Below are 22,663 nucleotides of genomic sequence, written 5' to 3' on the forward strand. Positions count from 1 at the left end.
TTTAGATTAAAGATTTAAATGTAAGGCCTAAGACCACAGACTTCCCAGAAAAAAACACAGGAACTAAGTTCCCTGACATGGGTCTTGGTGATGACTTCTTATCTATGACACCTAAAGTACAAGGAACAAAGTAAAAAATAAAAAAGTGGGAGTACATCAAACTACAGCAAAAGAAACCATCAGCAAAGTGAAAAGTCACACTATAGAATGGGAAAAAAAATATTTGCAAACCATGTTATCTAATAAGGGACTAATATCCAAAATATACAACTGAAAAAAAAAAAAAACTAATCCAACTAATGGGCAAAAGACCTGAATATACATTTCCCCAAAGAAGATATACAAATGGCCAACAGGTACACGAAAAGATGCTCAAAATCACTAGTCCTTAGGGTAATGCACTTTAAAACCACAATGAGGGCAGCCCGGGTGACTCAGTGGTTTGGTGCTGCCTTCAGCCCAGGGCCTGATCCTGGAGACCCAGGATGGAGTCCCGCGTCGGGCTCCCACGTGGAGCCTGCTTCTCCCTCTGCCTGTGTTTCTGCCTCTCTCTGTGTCTCTCATGAATAAAAAAAATAAATAATCTTTTAAAAATAAATAAATAAAACCACAAGGAGACAGCTCCTCATGTCTGTAGGCATAGCCATCATCAAAAAGATAAGAAATAACAAACACTGTGTTGATGTGGAGAAAAGGGAACCCTGAACACTGTGGGTGGGAATGTGAATTGGTGCAGCCACCACGGAAAACACTATGGAAGATCCTGAAAAGATTAAAAATAGAGTTACCATATGATCCAGCAGTTCTGATTATGTGGATATCAAAGGTAAAGAAGACACTAACTTGAAAAACCATCTGCACCCTCAGGTTCTCAGCAACATTCTTCTCAAAAGCCAAGACAAAGAAACAAACTAGGGTCCATCAATTGCTGAATGGATAAAGTTGTGGTGTGTATGTACATGTGTACACACACACACACACACACACACACACACACACTCTGAGGAATATTATTCAGCTGTGAAAAATGAGGAAATCCAACCATTTGGGACAACATGGATGGATCTTGAGGGCATTACGCTAAGTGAAACAAGTATCAGAGACAAAAATAAATACTGTATGATTCACCTATATGTGGAATCTTTTATGTAAAACAAAAACTAATAGAAAAAGGGATCAGACTGGTGGTAACTAGAATTTGGGGCTGGGGGAGGGGGGATTGGAGGAAGGAGGTAGGATACACAGGAGAGTCCAGACAGTAAATCCTAAGAATTCTCATCACAGAGAAAAATGTCTTTCCTTTACTCTTGTTTTTATTGTACCTCTATGAGAAGATGGATGCTAACCGAACCTACCATGGCCATCACTTCACGACAGATCTACGTCGAACCACCAAGCTATACGTCTTCAACTTACACAATGATGTATGTCTATTATTTCTCAAAAAAATTGTAAAAAATTTAAATAATTTTTTTAAATTAGCTTTCAAGAGAATAAAGAACAAAGTCTGACGAGAAGCAGACTTCCTTCGTTTGCAGAAATGTGCCTACCCAGTAAAATCCTGTTGAGGTTCACACATGTTACCAGCCATCTGTCTGAGCCGAGGAAATGATAAGCAAAACCTAAGGACTGCTCCTATGGAAGTCTCGCTGTAAGAAGGAAGCACTTTGCCTGGGACGCCTGGGTGGCTGAAGGGTTGAGCGTCTGCCTTCCCCTCAAGCCGTGACCCTGGGGCCCCGGGATCAAGTCCCGCATCGGGCTCCCTGCAGGGAGCCTGCTTCTCCCTCTGCCCCTCTCTCTGGGTCTATCATGAATAAATAAATAAATCTTTAAAGAAAAAGAAAAGAAAGAAACACTTTGCCTTCCATGAAGTCACTGCAGGTCGTCTACCTGTATATCCAAGTCTTCCATTGATAAATAATTCCAAGCAGCTCTTAACATTTCTGCCCCCAACTGTCCTGATTTTTGTCTTAATAACATGAAAAGGTAACACGGTGTTTTAACAAAGCAGAGCTTCACGTGGTATGTTACAGACGCCTTCTAATATCCAACATCAGTTAAAATCTTAAGCAGCCACTTACTGCTACACCAGCGTGATAACTTGTCCCACAGGCAATAAGAATGAGACGCCGACACCTCTGGATCTCCTTAATGTGATCCTTCAAGCCGCCCAAATTCACTGAAATGAAATTTTGAATATAATTATTTAGGAAAGAACCACATGAAACAGGCAGCCACTTCTCGTGAGTGTCCGCCGCCAATGGGGGAAACACCACCACCGTTTAAATTTATATTCCTCTCAGGAAGTGCAGTTGTCTCTGGTTTTGAAAACCAAGCAGGTCACGAGTGGGCTGCCCGCCCCAGCCCTGCGGTGCCCGCCCAGCCCGCGGGCCCACACACAGGGGCAGCCACGAGCTCAGCAGGGGCCGGGGCGGGACTGCCCGCCGGGGGTGGGGGTACAGGACGTGGGCAGGTTTGTCAACTCCGGGAAGGAGGCACCAGCACCGGCGCGTTTCCTCCCGCCTGCGGAGACCGAAGCTCCCAGGAGTCTCCCCAGGCGGCCGAAGCGCTCTGAGCAGTGCTGCCCGGCCCCTTCCCGCCCTCCCTGGGGGTGCGACCTTGCACCCCACACCCCGCAGCTGAGGGCAGCGCCCACCGCCTGCCTCCCACCTCCCCGCCGGCCCCACAGCCACAGCCCGCCCACACCTTTCAGCCTCCAGAGATTTCTCCGTGTGCTTCGAAGGCCACCTGCTGGAGAAACACCCCAACACGAGCCCGGGTCTCTGCTCGTGACAAATTCTCACTCAACATCCACCCAATTTTTCAACCCCTATTTCCCGCATACCCAGGGCAGGCCACCTGGGCGCCTCGCTCTCCTTGCTCCCCTCACTCCCCTCACCCTCCCACACCTCGTCCCCGAGTCCGTCTTCTTGGCCGCACATGCACACCCCCGGGTGGCACCTCTTGTGTCTGACACCCTGTGGGCTGTCTCCCCACCGTGGGGCTGTCCACACCTGTGGTCTGTCCACACCCTGTGATCTGTCCACACCCCATGGTCTGTCCACACCGCATGGGCTGTCCACACCCCGTGATCTGTCCACACCCCCGTGGGCTGTCCACACCCGTGGTCTGTCCACACCCCGTGGGCTGTCTATTGTGCCCCTGCTCTCTATCTCCCCACACTTTGTTCTACCTTCACAGGTTATGATATAAACCAAGACATAGGTTTTGCTTTTTATTTTTCTGAGTAATCTTGTGTCCTCCTTTTTACATTTCAATACTAAGAGGACATGTCGTACTTCTCTATTTTTAAAAAACCAGCCAAGTAAACGATCTAAGGAAAGCACCACCACGAGCTCCAGCAGAGTCACAGACGGCCTGGGTGAGAGCCAGGCGCCCAGCTCCCCCCGCGGCCCAGGTCCCCCCGCGGCCCGGCGCTGAGCGCTCCGGGCGGACGTCGAGCAGTACTCGAGGGGTCTCCCACCGCGCAACGCGGAGCAGTGTGGACGGACTCGGTGTGAAAGCCGTGAGACCGTCAGAGACGCCGGTACTTCGGTCGGTGACCAAGAATGACGCGAAGGAAGCGGTGAGACGAGCTGGGCGACGCTACCTCCCTGGAAACTGGCAGGCCCCCGAGGCCGGGAGGCGATGCTCCGAGCAGCAGGGCCCGAGCTCGGCTCGTGAAGCGCAGGGACGTGGGCTCCGCAAGACGCTCACGCCGACGGGGCGCGATGTCCTTACCTTTACAATGAAGAGCGAACAGCTCTCCTGCTTGTAGGACAACTTTACGAGGCGCATAATGCTGACAAAAGGGCTTTCTGGGCATTTACCTCCCTGTCTTCCCTTGCGTATCTCCTCTTTTCCTGCTCTTTCTTCCATAAACACCGGAGGAGGCCCTGCTGCTGGTGGCCTGGGTCCTCCGCTCCCCGCAGCAGCAGGTGCCGCTGCCATCTCCCCGCCTCCCCCCTCCCGCGGTCGCCCCAGGCCCGGCCTCCCACGGGGGCTCTCGGGGTGCGCTCAGGCCTGCTAACGGCTCCGCATGGTCTACACGGGGCCCCGCGCAGCATGCCAAGGTCCACGGACACCCGGACACCCGGCAGCGCCCCATCTCCCCTCAGACCCCGCCCCTCACTCCTCTCCACGTGCAGCGTGGCGAACTAGATGGCACACCGCCCCGACAGCGGGCACACTGCCACCACCCCGACAGCGGGCACAGCACCACCACCCCGAGAGTGGGCACACTGCCCCGACAGCAGGCACACCACCCCGACAGCTCGCTGCCGGTCCTCCCTCCCCCCGCGGCTCCCACATCCTCCTCACCCTCCATCCTCACGGCTCACCCGCCTCCGAAGGCCCTGCCCACAGATTTCTTCTCTCCTCCAAACTCAACACTGAACTTTAAATATTTCAACATTAAACTGTTTCTGGTGTCATTTATCGTATTTTACCTTTCTTTAAACAAGTCTACATTTACCCCTCTTACAGATTTATAAGAACCTCAGAGAGGCCGTATCAGAACAACTCTGTGCAGCATGCGGTTCTGAACAGGTGCTCAACCTGGACTTCAGCTTCAATAAATCTCTCCCGCTGAGAAAGTCTGATGCTGCTCAGAAAAGAGGAAGATACAGAGACAGCATTTACTCGGAGAAATCATTATTAACAGGACTTAATACTGTACGGACGACACGCAGACTCAGGGAGAGGTTTTTGCACACCAGCAACTATTTCTCAAAAACTAATTAATGCTGAGAAGCTTCACCCAAAGTTTGTTAAACTGTTTATTTAGCCGGTCACGATGAATACGCGGTGTTCCAAAAATGTGATCTCCCAATAAACAGTTCACAGACATCTGAGGACCTCAGAAAGTCATTCTCAAACTCCTCTCTGCAAGGTACACAAACTCCCGTGACACCCGGTCCAGGCAGTTTCCGGAAACAAGACCAGAGCAGCACTCAGCCCATCTTAAACAGGAAGGTGAAGCACACGCCCGGAGAGCCTGTGGGCAAGTTCACACCTTCCCTCACTTAGAAGCTGAGAGAATCTAGGCTGAGCAGGCACACGGGAGCTTCCCCCGAGAGGCCCAGGCCTCGCTCCTCCTGGAACTGGTGGTGCCACAGCCGCCCCTACCACGGAGCAAGGGCCCAGCAGCGGCGTTCTGAAGGGAAAGGAGGTTAAGAGTTCTTCACGGCACACCAGAGGACCTCCCCCACCCCCGGAAAATCCTGCTAACACTCCTGTGACAGTTTTCAAATGCAACTTTCTAGTCATTCTTTACATTTTGTATGACCTTATTGAGATATGTCACATACCATAAATTCACCCTCTTAAAGTGTACAATCAGTGGTCTTTAGGATATTCGGAGCGGTGCAACTGTCACCACTATCCAATTTTAGGGCATTTCAGCACCCATCCCAAATCCCATACCCATTAGAATCCCTCCCCACCCCCGGCCCTGCAGCCTCTGGCAACCATTCGTTCTTACCTCCTCCCTTTGATTGAGGTAAAATATCCATAGCGTAAATTTAACGTTGAACAATCCTTAAGCGTGCAGTTCAGTGGCATTACGCATTCACACTTGTGCAGCCATCACCACCATCCATCCCCAGAACTTCCTCATCTTCCCAAACAGAAGCCCTCTCCCCACCCCCACTCACCATCACCCTCACTGTCCTAGCTACGCCCCCAAGAGCAGAACAACACCGGCGCCCCTGGAGGCTGCAGCCACAGCCTCCTCCACAGCTGGGAGGGACAATGACCCTTCAGACTGCCACTGCCACCCCCACAGGACCCCCTGAAGTCATCATTCGTGTTTGATTACCAGTGTAGTCATCAAAGTTGACTCTTCCTCTCATCGTGTTCACAACGGACTCAGGCTGCTCAAAAATTTCCTTCTGCATAAATGAGCTGAAGTTGCCTAAAGTAACAGAAATTATATCATTAAGAAAAGAAATTTGTACACAACCAAAAGTCTACCTCCTGGAACAGAACCTTAGTAAATGAAACAAGGGCTCATGCGATGAAGCACAATATTCACATGGGACGTTTTACCCAATGTGAAGAAAAATAATCAAGTAAGGAGGAAAATTCGCTTTATTAATAACTTTATACCTAAAATATGCAGTTAGAGCAAAACAAAGGAAGGGGACAAACTTAAGATTTAAAGTCAGATCTAGGTTCAAACCATAGTTCTATCCTCCAGCACCTAAATGGCTCTGGAGAAATTCCTTTATCTGTAAGCACAGTGACTACTTCACGGCGCTGTAGTGTGGATATAGGGCACACCCGACATATAGCAGCTACGTAATAAATGGTGGCTTCCAGCCCACCTCGACCCCGTGAGAAAGGAGAATAAAAATTAAGACCATAATAATCTTAACAACAGCAAACATGATGTAGGGCTCACTAAGGGTGTTCTGTTCTGAAGGCTCTACATAAATCAGCTCTCTTCAACCTTAATGAGGCAGGTCCTATTATCCCCATTTTACATATGAGAAAACTGAAGCACAGAAAGTAAGAGAGGAATAAGCCTTATAAAGTATCTTAAAAATATCAAGTGCTACTTAAACAATCTCTCTTTTTTTTTTAAAGATTTTATTTATTTATTCATAATAGACATAGAGAGGCAGAGACACAGGCAGAGGGAGAAGCAGGCTCCATGCAGGGAGCCCAACGTGGGACTCGACCCCGGGACTCCAGCAGCACGCCCTGGGCTGAAGGCAGGCGCTAAACCGCTGAGCCACCCAGGGGTCCCCTTTCAATGTTAGAAACAGAACCATGAATTAGTCTAAAGAACAACTACTTGAAGATCAGCAGGTAATTTTTCCAAAGAGTCATCCCGTTTTTGGGGTCACCCGCTCACCAATCGTGTGCAAGATTTCAGGCAGCACTGTGTCATCAGATCCCTACACGACAGGAAGGAGAAGGTCTCCTTTCTATCAAGAACACCAAGATAACATGACAAAAGCTTTCACCCTTCATGATCTGCTGGAGTTCCATCTGGAGGGTTTGCACAGCTCGTCCAGGGTGATCTCCTGCGGTTCGTTTAATTCGATGGATAGAAAGACGGCCATCCACCACCGCTGCAACATCATCGTCTTCAAGAAAGATGACACGATTGGTATGTTCTATGACAGCACTATAAAATGTTCAAGGAGATACTATGATCAGTAACCAAGAATGATCATTAAAAATAAAACTGTCATCAGGACACACAGACCAAATTTAAACACAAACTTAGGGCGCCTGGGTGACTCAGTCAGTTGAGCACTGGCTCAGGTCATGATCTCAGGGTCATGGAATCAAGCCCCACGATGAGCTCCATGCTCAGCAGGGAGTCTGCTTGAGATTCGCTCTCTCTCCCTCTGCCCCCCTCCTCTAAAATAAATAGATAAGTCTTTTAAAAAATAAAATAAAATATATAGTATCTCTGATAACTTTCTGGTTACCAAAGCCCCTTCCTACAAGGCAGTGGGAGGTTACTTTGGACAATGAATAACTGTGCTCTGTGCAGCAGAGCAAATTAGACTAGATCAAATCAGAAAGCATGGCTATTTCTTCCTCATTCTATCGCCAAACCCTTCAATTTTAACTCCTAAATATTTCTCAAAGCTTCTCTCTATGTCTGCCACCACAGACCAGTTCTAGCTACCATTAGCTCTTGGCTGAACTACTGCAGCAAACTGTTAACTTATCCAACCACTTTCCCTCCCTCCAACCATGCATTTTCCATTTCCGCCAAAATGAGTATCAAAAGGCAACTCAAACCAAGATTTCTCTTTCACCCACCCAGGAAGCTTGATGGCTTCCCTTTGGCTTTTTAGAAAACAACAAAACATCTTACCATGACCCCACCTCCTTCTCTAGCTTCATCTCCCACCAAACTTCCTCTCTTCATTCCAGCCACACTCATACCAAGAAAATGAACGTTCTCCCCTCTAACTCTTCACCTAATTAACTCCTAACAACTTACCAAGGGAGAGATAAGTGTCACTCCCTTAAGGAAATTTACCCATAGGAGGGTAAGTCACCCTGTCACAGGCACTCTGTAGCTCTCGTTGCAACTGGAATTCTAGACTTGTGTCTTCTTTATTAAGAAAAAGCTCCTCAGGGACAAGTGTGTGTGTGTTTGTGCGTGTGTGTATACACACAGAAGTGTATTTTATTATTATATACATATTAAATTTTTTTTGGCGTAATCTCCACCCCCAACATGGGGGTCAAACTCACAACCCTAAGATCAAGAGTCACAGGCTCCCCTGACTGAGCCAGCCAGGCCCCGCCTCGGACAAGTATATTTTTATTTTTACTGATCATTGTCTCTTAAGCCTAGCACATAGCTTTGCTCAGAATGTGCAATATGTATGAATGAATGAATGACAAAAGGATGGAAAGCTTCTGCAATTTCCAGTTTATTAAAATCATAACTATAAATTCTGTAACAAACCTACTTAATGACAACAATGATGCATCCTAGCACTGACTACATTCCTGCAAAAATTAGGAAACAGTGAAGCTTATTCTCTCACTGAGATGATGCATTCCCGGATGTCCTAAACTACGACACTTTCTCATCTTCAGATCCCCTCACTTTCAGGCACAACGAATGACTCGAATACCTGTTGGCAACCTGAGTGATCCACTTTATCATCATCACTGTTAGTATTCCATTTATAAATGCATCTAAGCATCTCAGGGTATTTTTCACTCAAAATGTCCTGGTCTAGTACTATTTCTTTTACAAAAGTGATTATGCTGTAAATTACTTCTGAATTAAAAAGGCAAGTGTCCTTATTAGACTAAAACTAGAATGGTTTAGCAACCATACTGGAATTGGTGGGACGCTAAGCCATTCTATTCTCCAATCTAAAAATCTCTCCTCCCTATATAAAACCTGGGTAACGCTCCAGAAAGAGGAGGAAAAATAATACAAGAGCTCAGAGTAAATATGCAGGCACAAGTCTCAAGGACTGTTCTCTTCTTGGTAAATTGATCTAATGCTTTGAATTGGGAGAAAAAGTATTTTTAGAACCCCATCTCCAAAAAGACACATTTTCCCTAACTGATATATTCTCACACATAGCATGCCTAGCTACTACAAACTGCCTTTTGGTTTTCTCTGAATCAGTGAAGGAAGCTCACCTTGCATCAGAAGCAAAGTAATACTCCACTGCCTTTTCTTCAACAGGGAAAAGGCAAGTTGTGCTGTCCACACGAGAGAGATTGCAGCTTCCTTTCTTGTCCTTGCCTAGAGCACAGAGTTAACACAAATCAACAAACATGTAGAAAACCACAGCCAATATATAAATATACATATTTTTCTACAAAATCAACAAAAAATCATAGCAACGCAAAATAATTCCAGCAACTTTAAGAAGCTAGGTAGATCACCTTATTTCCATGCAATAAGCCAACAAGAACAAGAGACAAAAGGTGTAGAGTGAAACAGCAACTATCAAAGAGAGCGTGGCAGTAATAGTGCTGCATTACACATTTTTAAAATATGATTATTTATTTTCCTGGTAAAAGGCAAATAATTCACTAATTGCACTAACTTTTTTTAAATCAAAAGTATGTAAACCTAATCTTCACTTAACTTCATACAAAACATGATAGAATACATACATCTGTGTAACTAAACTTATAAAAATTACATTAAAAATTCAAAACTGTACAATGAATAAAATGGCATATTTTATGCCATTTTAATTATTAAAATGAATAATACTGGCATAATTATTAATTAATAATACTGGCATATTAACTTTTATTATCTCATAACAAAACTTTGCCCTAGATTTTATAATAGTAAGTCAGTACAACAAATCAAGGTGTAGCCTACACTAATTCTGATTACAAAACAAAACAAAGACACTTAAAACTCCCTGACCATGGCATACCATATGTGGCAACTGCTACTAAAGACTGGAAATAAACACCTAGGACCTCTTCTTTCTTAAAATTGAGTTTTCTTACATTTCTTTTAAGTCAGGATAAAAGTCCTTCTGCAATAATAATATCCTTTTAATAATAATATCCTTTAATCCCTTTTAATCCTTTAGAACTTGAGAATTTTGACATCTCTACTTAATTTGTCAAGTCACGAATGAAGTATTTTTTTCCTTTTTGCTCATTCACAACAAAAGTCAAAACTGAAAAGCAAAATGAAGTTTGGCAAATTAGACAAATAGAGAGGGGAAAACCATTAATTGAAGATTATTTAAATGTCAGAGACAAAAGCAGCACCTTTTTCTGAGATTAGGACAGAGTAGACCTTATAACTATGGACACAAGACCAGAGGATATTATAAATACACTTGTAAAAACTCATATTGTATCTAGCCTCTAAAATGCATGTCTGTAAAGTACATCCAAAGTTCTCCATAATCTGTGCTAATTTGATGTGTTTTAGACATGAAAATAGAACAGTTCTTTCCATCCAAGTTCAACAGCAAAAAAAGATACCACACTTTAAAAAACATGTATAAGATGACATCCCAGAAAAAGTAACACTACAGAAAGATTAAACGTGTTGATAAGTGTTTGCCAAGGCCTGGGACTGGGAACAAGGGCTGGCTACAAAGCTATCGCTGCAGGGAACTTTTAGGGGGATGGAATCGTCCTGTACTCTGATTGTGGTGGTTATACAACGGTGTGCATTTGACAAAACTCATGAAACTGCACATCAGAAACAGTGAATTTTACTGATGTAAAAAAAGTGAATTAAAAAATATGTAGAAGGATAGCCTAGCATCTATATTTTCAAAACAAATACAACCAGCCTTAGGTTATAAAATGTCCTCACATTGTCAAGTTTCACTAAATTCCTCCTCCAAATGTTTATTCTTCAAGTAACACGGTATATTTAATTATAACATTTAAAAGGATTTAAGCTACCACTGCCTATTTAAATGAAAAGAACTTACCACCTGATACCTATACCATGACTCTTAAACTCTATAAAAAGTTCTGCCATACGTTGATTATCTCATCTGATTTGAGTGGAACACAATTATTACCACCCCTTTTTATTCTGTAAGTAGTTAGACCTGGAGAAAATAGCAAAATCTAAAAGCCAGTCCCATATTCTCCTCTTTACACAGCCTCGTCAATAAGAGGCTCAACTTTTCCAACTAAACTTTGTGGAGTCACACATTATCTACCTATTAGGAGCTAGAGAAATAAAGGTTACCAAAACATAATTCACAATCTTAAAAAGATGTCTCATGTTAAAGTTTTTCTTCAAACTTCTTAAGACCTTAGGCCAATGTTCTTCCTTTTTTTTTTTTTTTTTTTTTTTGCCCTAAAAGCAGTCTAAGAAACTGTACGAGGTAACATAAAGGTAATGTATACATGAGCAGGATTATAAACAGAAATCTGGGACTCTGGCTCCAAAATTCTGTACTCTCACTGGTAAACTAATTTTTCTTCAGAAAAGGGAAGGATAGGCAGGAGGAAGTAAGAAGAAAAGCTAACACTTCATGACTGAAGGCTACTTAAGGAACTCTGCTTTAGATAAAGGAGCTAAAGCAGCCACTATCTAAAAATGAACAGGTTTAGTCTTTCGCTAATTTTTTTTTCCAAGAAACCAAGAATTGTACCTTAATAATATGGGTTTCAAGTTCCTGAATTTACCACTCCCTATCTTTCACTTGGGAAGCTTTTAATAATAAGTAAATGAGAAGGGCATGCCATTTGTTTTCTGTCTAATTATATCAATAAAATGATCAAGAGTTTGACTGAAAGTCCTATAAAGAAAAATAAGTTTCAAACAATAAAAAAAAAAGACTCCAATTTGAAACAAGGCAATCAGAATGTTGAATGTAAATCTAAAAGTAAAATGTCATGCATAAAATAAAGACCATTTAAACATAATCTAGTAAAAAGTTAGGATAAATTAAATAACTATCAGTGAATTCAATCTACAATAGCCTAGCACGCAGTGTTCTGTTCCCAATCTAAGCATCTTATTTATAATATATCTTACATTATTCTTATTTAAGACAAAAAAACTTCATGATTTCAAATCTCAGAAATTTCAAAGAAACAAATTAAAAGCAGTTTTCTAAATGCCAAAAGCAGACAGACAAAATATACTCTGCAAATTAGAAAAATGTCAAAATATGTTTCCCCATAAAAAAGCATTTTTAGAGGCCCAGCACATTCACTCACTCCAAGAACAAAGAATTAGTAAAGAATGAACAAAAGAGGATAAGACTCCTCCCCATCCATGCAGAGTGCATTTCCCACCTCTTTCTCCCTGTGATCCCCACCGTGTGAATTTTGATCCAATCTGAGTCCTAGCTAAGGATATACAACAGAAAAAAATTCTCCTCGTCAAAGAATCACAACAACAAATCCTTTTCATGTCTAGACAGAACTATATACACATATGTGTGGATCTGACCAAAGAGGCATTTATTTCAATTTAATGAACACAATTCTTTAAATCTACTGCACTTTATACAGTTTCCTCATAGCAGGACGTAGGGACAGTTTTTACCTGTTCTGTAGAGTATCGGAATGTGATCAGTAGAGAGTTTATGTTCACTTCGTACACCAATCAAAAGAGGGCTGCCTCGTCTGTTAGCACAAAATTAGACAGAATTAAGCCATTTTCATAAATAATGCACTGACAGGCATTTTAATGAGCCAACACTCTTCAAATAATGTTCAAATTCTCCCTCTAAGCTTGGCTTCAGGTATAACAGAAGAATAACATAAAGAGAATTTTTAAAAAATACTCAGTGACGAGATCCCCAGGTGGCTCAGCGGTTTAGCGCCGCCTTCAGCCCAGGGCGTGATCCTGGAGTCCCGGGATCGAGTCCCACATCGGGCTCCCTGCATGGAGCCTGCTTCTCCCTCTGCCTGTGTCTCTGTCTCTCTCTTTCTCTGTGTCTCTCATGAATAAATAAATAAAATCTTAAAAAAAAAAAAAAACCTCAGTGACAGAGGGCAGCAGACTATAGACCCCGAGGTCAGGTTTGTCTATTTTTGTACACAAGAGTTTTACTGGAACACGGCCATGCTCTTTCTTTTACCTATTCTCTGTGGCTGCTTTCGCAGTACAACAGCAGAACTGTGGTGCTACGGAGGCCATATGGCCCAGAAAGGCTAAAATATTTACTCTCTCACCCTTCACAGAAAAGTTTGCCAATGCCTGTTCTAAAAACAGTGTATCTGAAATGTTTCTCCTTTTTAAAATGTCAAATGGAACCTTTCATTCCACTGCACACAGAATTCTGATACATGAATGTTTAGCACTTTCTCCTTAGTCATCTTGCCTTCGTATTAAAAATAGCTCTCTCCTGCCAAAGATTAGGGCTTCTCACTGTTCTAAAAATGACGTCATGATCTTAGCAAAAGCACCGATGGTACAATTATCTAGGAATCTGTTTAAAATATATACTTCCCAAAAATATGGAGCAAGTTAATGTTTGGGGCCTAAAACTAGAGAATACTCAATATCCAAATTCACAAAGTAAGCATGGTGTCCCAGTACAAAGGCCGGTTATAAATGCCAAAATATACTTGCTTTATTAAAGGATTCTGTTAAATGGAAGAGTGGTGAGAAATGGACAAGGAGGAACATGTGAAAAAAAAAATATATTCACATGGTGTCTCTGGGAAAGGGCAAGTCTTTACAGTTAAGGGTAATCACTGTGTACAAACAACACATTTATAATTCAAATGTTTCAAAATACACATAATTATTAGTCATTATTAAATTGGTATGTACCTTGTGCCAACTGCTTGGCCAGGAAAATGAACACTTTTAAATACCAGTGCAAAAGCACCTTCCTACAGAGGGAAAAAAAAATGCATTAGCAATATTTATTATGATCAATTATTAAATGTGAAATGCCTAAAACACATTGGCTTCAGCATAGAAATTCTTTGTTCACGTGCTGCTCTTTTGCAAGTTATAAATAAGCCTAAAATTTAGATAGACACTTATTCCTGAGCTTTGGTGTATAGCACTTTTGTATACATTCCTCAATAGATACATCCTATCTCTCATACTGTGCATTAGAATGCAAGGAGGAGAGAATTAGAAAAGATTCCAAACCCAATATCCAAAATCCATTCTCTGGTCCAGTGATTTTACACCACTGCTAACTTCCATGCTTGTTGACCTTGACACTGAAGATAAAAATATACACAACCACCACTGTTAACAGGTGTACCATTAACATCTCCTCAACACAACCTCCTTAGGGACTGGGCCTAAGGAAATCAAGAGTGAGTACAAGAGGAACAGGAGGTAGGAAAGGTAGGGGACCACCACAGAACACAAACTGGGTTTCATAATGAGTAGAAAAAAGGAAAAGGCTGGAAAGGCACAGTACTCTGCCCTAACGGGAAGGAACAGGCCTCTATTTTCTCCATCTTTCTGACTCCTCCTTTTGCTGCAGACATCTAAGATTTGGGTAGAAGGAGGAGGTGAGGGTTAGACCTTCAGAAAGAGGTGAAGGGCTTTTAAATAAGAAAGCTAGAGTTATGAATGGGGATGAGGGCAGAAATCCCCATGCATCTGGACTTCTGTGGATCTTGGTATCTTTGAACTTTAGCCAGGGCAACTGGGATGGGATCAGAAAGAATGACATTTTTTTTTCTTGGGCTGGGAAATACTTTTTTACAGTGTAACAAGGCCAAGGAAAAGTCCCCATAAGGAAAAATAAAGAGTTGCCTATATTGGCTCAGAGACATGCAGACATTATCCCAGAACAGAGTGTGCATTTTACTGAAGCGATCCTCATGCTAACTGACCAACTGAAGAGAATACGTGAGTAGGAAGCAAGAAAGTGATGATGAACCTCTGTGTCTCATGGGTGCGTTTGTGTGTGGTATGTATGGGTTTGTGTGTGTGCATGCCCATAGTTTTTGGACAACTCTTTGATTTCAGATTTTTTTTAATTCCCGTGACACTAAGCTAGAGTGAAAGAAGAATTTTAAGTGTAGGGAAGGGAGGGGGTCAACTAGTCAGAGTCTCTCAAAATTATTCAAGCCGAGTATTTTTATACACACACACACACACACACACACACACGAAATAAAAGCCAAAAATATTTAAATCAGCATAGTTTCTGCTTATCTTAATTCTAAGAGTTTATGATTAACATCAGCAATAATTATCTTTAAAGGTGTGGTTTATTACCAATTGCTGGATAACTCTCTCCACCAAGGTAGTGAAGCTGATATCTTGACTTTCCCGATTGTCATACATGTACTTAACAAGCTTGGCAATTGTCTCTGTGTCTGTTTCAGATTCAAAGTCATAGCCTTTGCTTTCCTGAAATTAGAAAGGGAAACAAATTGACACATTTAATGAAATAGTCATCCAAGTCTTTCCTACAGAATTTTTTTTCCTCAAAAATTTCACTAACCAATTTCTAATATTTTTTCAATACTATACCCCTTACCCATTGTTCAAAATTAAAGTCACCATCTAAATAAGTGAGCCCAAAATAGTGAGGTTATTTTGTGTAACTAAATATATACTTTTAATTATATAAGTCTATATATATGTCACATACGAATTAAGGACATTTCAAATAATTAAAGTATAATAAGCAACAGTCACCAAATAAGAATTCCATAATGAATAGGATTCTTTATTGGATAATGAAATTGCACCATCCATTACAACAGTCATTAGCTGTATGTGGCTATTTAAATTTACACTGATTAGGGGGCATGGGGCTGGCTCAGTCAGTAGAGCATGCAGCTCTTGTTCTCAGGGTTCTAAGTCTGAGCCCCACCTTAGCTACAGAAATTACTTAAAAATAAAATCTTTAAAAATTTTTTTAATTTAAAAAATAAAATTTAAACTGATTAAAATGAAATAAAATTTCAAATTTTATAATATATTACATTATATATTACCCTTGTAATCATCTCAAGAATTACTTGATCATACATAGATGGTGCTGTACAAGCTGCCTAACTGCTTTCATTAGAAATTTCTCAAAGCCTGGTGTCTTTGTCAATCACTTACCAAAAACTTTTTCAAGTCTTTGTAGTTGGTGATAATTCCATTGTGAATAACAATAAACTCTGAAAGAAATAAAAAATACTGATGACAAAAATTATAGGTCTGGTAAACACTATAAATAGCCAATAAGAACGGTCAGATTTTTCTCAAGTCAAAAAATTTGTCACATGCTGTAATTCTAAGAGTAATCAAGTACCTTTTACTTTTCATTATTGGATTATCCTCAGGTAGATCAATAGACTCATTTATGTGGTTTAGTGGAAGCACACAGCACTGGGGAAGTGGATAGAGGGGAAATATAATAAACTGGGATCTAGAGGTTAACAATTTCATTTGTAGCTGAACTACTAACTCAACGTCATCATATGAAAGGGACAAATTTCCTGACCCTGTTTCTTTCTTCATTTGCAAAACAAGAAGGCTGAATTATAGAACTATTGTTCTCACTTCTTCATTCATTCATTTTTACGCATGAAAAATTTCTTCCTAATTTTATTTTATTTTATTTATTTATTTTTATTTATGATAGTCACACACACAGAGAGAGAGAGAGGCAGAGACACAGGCAGAGGGATAAGCAGGCTCCATGCACCAGGAGCCCGACGTGGGATTCGATCCCGGGTCTCCAGGATCGCGTCCTCGGCCAAAGGCAGGCGCCAAACCGCTGCGCCACCCAGGGATCCCTCTTCCTAATTTTAAAGTGAAAGACTTTCAAACTAAAACAATGATCTGATTTACACTGAGTTTAGGAACTGAAGTTAAAGAATAAGAAAAATCAGTTATTCAGATCTACAGTGAAATTTACTTAGGTGAGGTCCAGACAATTCTTTAAATGTCAGATAAATTGGGCAACCCGGGTGGGGTTTAGCGCTGCCTTCAGCCCAGGGCCTGATCTTGGAGACCGAGGATTGAGTCCCACGTCGGGCTCCCTGCACAGAGCCTGCTTCTCCCTCTGCCTGTGTCTCTGCCCGCCCCCCCCCCGCCCCCGCCTGTGTCTCTGCCCCTCCCTCTCTCTCTCTCTCTCTCTTATGAATAAATAAATAAAATCTTTACCAAAAAAAAAAAAAAAAGTCAGATAAATTAATGTGAAAACAGTATTCCAAGATCAAATATATGTGTAGTGGGATAATTTTCATCTTTTTTGATTAAATAACTTTGAAAAATATAAATACAGTATTTTAGATCCATGAGTTTATAATAATAATAAAAGAAACTCATTCATCTTAGAACATTAGAACCACTTCAGTTTTGAAAAACGGTAAATAAAGTGGGAAAAAAAACCACATTTATCCCGTCTTTTCTATATATAATCTATAAGTCTAAGTAACTAAGTAGTTAGATACGGAGATGTTTCTCTTTATAGAAGTATGTCAGATAAGTAAAAAAGGAATGAGAACATATGACTATCACCACTTTACAAAACCCTAAGGAAATAATGCTGGCAATGATCATCTATGGCCACTAATAATACAAAAAGAAAAATGCCCAAACATCATGTATCTCCAGATGTAAATCAATACCACAACAATTTATAGCAAATAGAAGGGACAGAAAAACATGCTATTTTTTTTTTTTAAAGATTTTCTTTATTCATGAGAGACACAGAGAGAGAGGCAGAGACCCAGGCAGAGGGAGAAGCAGGCTCCATGCGGGGAGCCCGACACAGGACTCGATCCTGGGTCCCCAGGGTCATGCCCTGGGCCTAAGGCAGTGCTAAACTACTGAGCCACCCAGGCTGCCCGAGAAACATGTTAAATAACACCATGGGATGCATACAATTAGCAGGATCTAGACTGTAGGAAACTGTACAGGACAAACACCACAATAATCTGGGAAAGAAAAGGAGAGAAAGGGAAAGCTTCCAAAATATTCTGGGTGGAGGGGTATAAAGAAATAGAACTGTGTACTAACCAATGTTAAAGCTGGGTGACAGACACATCTAGTTCTACAGCCTCTCTAGTTGTGAATATGTTTAAAACTTTCCAGATTAAAAAAAAAAAATTAAATAACAGTAACATAAGAGCCTTCATTCTTCTCCCATTAATGATCTTCAATCATTCCAAAGCATGTAGAATGTGTCCATACCGTTATTTTTATCAGAGCGCTGGGGATGGCTATTGACAGGATTGGGTTCTCCATGTGTCGCCCAACGGGTATGAGCTATTCCAAGGTGTACGTCAAATTCTATATCCAAATCCATATCTTGTTGCTCTGAAGAACATAATAAGAAAAATTCCAATGTTAAACCATGCTGTAGAGATAATACTAGAAGCTATATTTAAATATAATTATTACAGTGCTACTCACCTGGAATACACAATTATTGAAACTGAGTATCAGCCATATTCAAAATAGTAATTAAAAGATTCAGGAGTTAATGCAGCTCAAATATTTAGGGCAAATGAATCCAGTAACAACCAGGGAAATAAAGCAAATGTGACAAAATACTAACAACTGGTAAAATAGATGAAGTATATGGGTGGTTAATGCACTATTCTTTCTTCGGAAGGCTTGAAGATTTTCAGGCTGAAGGGTTGTGGACAAAAAAAAAGTTAACTTGATTTTTTTTTAATCTATATTTAATCTTTGCCTTGAAAAAAATCAGCACCACTTTACCCATGTAAAAATAAATTCATTTTCTCAATGCCACAGCCTTATGACTGCAATTTCTTTGGTCTCTACTGAATGTAAACATATCTCACAACATAAACTGCAATTATAGAGAGGTTCTAAAATCAAGCAATAGCCCTTGAGAATAGACCAGGAAAGTACGGGGTTATAGACAGATGTTCCTTTATCCTGAAAAGCAGTTATTACAATTCCTTTTCCCTATAACCTAGCTCTTCTTTTTCCAAAGGAATAATAAAAAAAATAAAAAATAAATTTTAAAAAGGCAGTTCTAGTATTTACTAGTAATGCCCCCCTTCTGATTTCCTAAATATAACATTCATTTGGCGAAGAAACAGATAACCAAGCCTATGAGAATTAGGTCTAAATTAAGAAGAGCAAACTGCTCAGAAGTCTCAAAGAGGAAAGTCCATGCATTTTATTTTAGCACAGTCTTCGTGGTTTTATACTGGCTAATCAGACGTCATTCTAACACCCAAATCTGATCAAGAAACACCACTTAAAATCCTTGAACAGATTTCCATTGCTTAAAAAGTGGTTTGCATCCCTAACTCCCCATATGAATCATCTTAAAACCTGGTCACGGGGGATTTATAAAAAGATCCTCAAATTCTCATACAGAGCCAGAGAGCCAATTTCTCACAAGATAAAGCCATTTCTCACAGTGCCTTTCTATGGGTACAAGGCCCTCCACCATCTGGCTCCACTGCCTTGACGTTCTCATTCTCCCCACCTCTCCCATTTCCCCTCAAAGCCCTCAACACAGCTTTTGCAAATAACAGCAGCCACCATTCACTGAGAACTTACCTGGTGCTAGGGACTTAAGACTCCTCATGGCTCTATCCCTATCAGTAATGAGCCAAGCAACCAACCACTAAACCACTTCAGCAGAATCCTAACTGGTCTCCCCATGTCCAATTGTCCTCCTGTACATTCCAGTCTTTGCACACCAACCAACGAGATTCCATTAAATCAGATCAATCCCCTAATGCAAAATCTTCCAACGGCTTCACATGGCTCATGAAGTAAAATCCATCTTATTTAAGATCCTACATGTCCCAGTCCTGAGTCAGGTCTCCAGCTCATCTGCCGCCACTTTCCCCCTCACTCTGCTCTAGCCCCACTGACTTCCAGCTATAAGCCGGCCAAGCACACGTAGAGTCCTTGCACTTGGGAGTTCCCTCTGCCTAGAATTTCCCCTTTGGACAGTAACGCGTTCTCTGCTTACATGTCACCTCTATATACCTTTGTGTCATAGCACTGACCACACGCCCTAACGTTATCTATTTGTTTGCTGTCTGGCCCTCTCAGTAGACCGTAAGCTCCATCAGGCTAAGGAGTTTGCCTGTCTTGTTCTCTGTTGTGTCACCGGGGCCTGGCACAGTGGCTGGAATAAAATAAGTATTCAAGAAATATTCATTTTGTTATTGAATCTTTAATAATGCTCTGGTAGGTACTATTGTCCCCATTTTATAGATAAGGAAACTGAGGCTCTAAGAGGTCAGAGAACCTACCCTAGGTCATAACAAATAGGAAGCAGAGATAGGATGTGAACCTAAGGCTGGCTGACTCCAGAGCTGGAGATTAAAACCACAGGGCATACTCTGCTGTACTATTATAACTTTAATGACATGTGCAACCTGACTCCTACCCGTATTTAAGTTCTACAAAAGCAGCAGCTTGCCTTACTACCTTAGAATCCCAAGCACTAAGCTAAGTAGGACAGTTATTCAAATTTTTATTGGATGACTCAATCAACCAACAGATAAAGTCATCAATGTATTCTTTCCTGGCTTAACCGTGTCCTGAATAATTAAGGTGACCTGATAAATAACCTCCAGAAAAGTAAAGGATTACTGGTTATCACTACTGAACAGGCTGATGCAAGCAATGAAAACACCTGACTACTCTGTTAGGCTAATTATAATTAAGGCAGCCGCACCCCCACCCCGGCCACGCTGGAAGCAAAACTGAGGAAAGTAGCAAGAGTCTACAAATTGAGTCCAATTCAAACTCACAGTAATTATCATACCTATTTCACTGCTGCCAAAAGAACATTATCTAAAGTCTAATAAGGGGGATCCCTGGGTGGCGCAGCGGTTTGGCGCCTGCCTTTGGCCCAGGGCGCGATCCTGGAGACCCAGGATCGAATCCCACATCGGGCTCCCGGTGCATGGAGCCTGCTTCTCCCTCTGCCTGTGTCTCTCTGCCTCTCTCTCTCTCTCTCTCTCTCTGTGACTATCATAAAAAAAAAAAAGTCTAATAAGGAAAAAAAATCACTGCTCTGACAATAAGCATATTTCTCATGACAAATCTCTCGTTTTATAAATTAATCATGACTCCCAACCTTTGACATTCCTCCCTAAAGCCCTCTGTTGAACCTTAACTTTAGTTAACCTCCACCCTCAGTCTTCTCCTCTCCCCACCCACAAACTGCCAAACAGCACTCAAGAGAGGTAGAAAACTCTGTAAATTGAGTTCATGTCAAGTTTAGGGTAATCACCAAATCTCTTCTCCTGTTGCCACACACGAACATGTCCCCACGTTCCTTACTCATGAATCCAAAAGCTCACTCAATTCTCCAACAGCTCATGACATCCCTTCTATTCTCCGTAAGCCTTGATCCAACCTGTACCTCAATATCCCGTTTACTGAGCTTTTCCCCTTCACCTCATAACTTCTTTACTTCGCTTTTCTTTTACCTTTGACTCCTTTACAGGCTAACTTCCTACCCGTGCCTGGACCCTTCTGAGCTGTGATCCCTCAGTAATTTCCTTACTTGCATCTTCTGTCTTTTCCCCACGTGCACCCCTACATGCCCTCTGTGTGCCTTTTCTCAGATAGCAACCTTCTTCTAAAAAAAAAAAAAAAAAAAAAACTAATTCAGGGAACGCCTGGGAGGCTCAGCGGTGAGGTGTCTGCCTTTAGCTCACGGCGTGACCCCGAGGTCCTGGGATTGAGTCCCACATCGGGCTCCCTGCATGGAGCCTGCTTCTCCCTCTGCCTGGGTCTCTGCCTCTCTCTCTCTGTCTCTCTCATAAATAAATAAATGAATGAATGAATGAATGAATGAATGAATACCTATTTAAATTTGTTGGCAATAATAAAACACTCAGATACCTACATCCAGAGATAACAAATGTTAACATATAGCCATTCGTGCTTTAAATCTTATGATACAAAATATTTCTAAATCTTAAATTTTTGTTAGAAATAGCAGCCTTGGGCAGCCCAGGTGGCTCAGCGGTTTAGCGCCGCCTGCAGCCCAGGGTGTGATGCTGGAGACCCAGGATCGAGTCCCACATCAGGCTCCCTGCATGGAGCCTGCTTCTTCCTCTGCCTGGGTCTCTGCCCCTCTCTTTCTCTGTGTCTCTCATGAATAAATAAATAAAAATCTTTAAAAAAAAAAAAAAAGGAAAAGAAATAGCAGCCTTCCTTTGCTTCTAAACTTTACTGCCCCTACTGCCGACACCTACTCCTTGGTGTCAGTACTCCCATGTTTCAATCTCATCTGCAAAATGAGGATAATCATTTTACCTACTTCGTGGGTCGTACTAAGGACTAGTGAGGCACTTAGTAGAGTGCCTGGGGCACAGGAAGCAACAATACGTGTCAGCTATTGCTATCAAAGTCAGAAGTTACCAAGAACCAATCTAATGGCCTTTTCTGAGATGACTTCTTTCTGTCTCAACAGGTCAAACACTGAAACTTGCTAGGAGTAATAAAGCGAACGCCACAAACATCCAAATCCCCACACCGGGAGCAAACAAATGTGAACATCTAACCACTTGTGCTTCAGATTTTTTTTTAAGATGTAAAATGTAGGAGCACCTGGTGGCTCAGTCGGTTAAGCATCTGCCTTCGGCTCAGGTCATGATCTCAGGGTCCTGGGATCAAGCCCCACATCAGGCTCCCTGCTCTGCTCAGTGGAGAGTCTGCTTCTCCCTCTCTCTTTGCCCTCCCCCTGCTCACTAGCTCGCTCTCTCCCTCACAAATAAATAAAGTCTTTTAAAAAATAAAACTAAAATGTAAGAAACGCAGTTA

The 22,663-nt window shown here is 41.8% G+C and overlaps 1 protein-coding gene across 3 annotated transcripts in view; it reads right to left on the reverse strand.

Annotated features, from left to right (window-relative positions):
* GFPT1 (glutamine--fructose-6-phosphate transaminase 1) overlaps window positions 1-22,663 on the reverse strand; it is a 57,261-nt gene that overhangs the window by 16,515 nt on the left and 18,083 nt on the right. For 2 of the 3 annotated variants that reach the window (XM_055328006.1, XM_055328008.1), the window contains 10 exons: window positions 18,077-18,202; window positions 15,995-16,053; window positions 15,155-15,289; window positions 13,736-13,797; window positions 12,500-12,579; window positions 12,247-12,300; window positions 9,139-9,244; window positions 6,972-7,135; window positions 5,819-5,914; window positions 2,082-2,179 (listed from right to left, as the gene is read on the reverse strand). In XM_055328006.1, coding sequence (XP_055183981.1) covers window positions 2,082-2,179; window positions 5,819-5,914; window positions 6,972-7,135; window positions 9,139-9,244; window positions 12,247-12,300; window positions 12,500-12,579; window positions 13,736-13,797; window positions 15,155-15,289; window positions 15,995-16,053; window positions 18,077-18,202 — 980 coding nt within the window. The remainder of the gene's footprint in view (window positions 1-2,081; window positions 2,180-5,818; window positions 5,915-6,971; window positions 7,136-9,138; window positions 9,245-12,246; window positions 12,301-12,499; window positions 12,580-13,735; window positions 13,798-15,154; window positions 15,290-15,994; window positions 16,054-18,076; window positions 18,203-22,663) is intronic. The other variant, XM_055328007.1, reaches the window with a different exon arrangement.

This window comes from Nyctereutes procyonoides, unplaced genomic scaffold, assembly GCF_905146905.1.
Source record: "Nyctereutes procyonoides isolate TBG_1078 unplaced genomic scaffold, NYPRO_anot_genome, whole genome shotgun sequence".
Taxonomy (NCBI): Eukaryota; Metazoa; Chordata; class Mammalia; order Carnivora; family Canidae; genus Nyctereutes; species Nyctereutes procyonoides.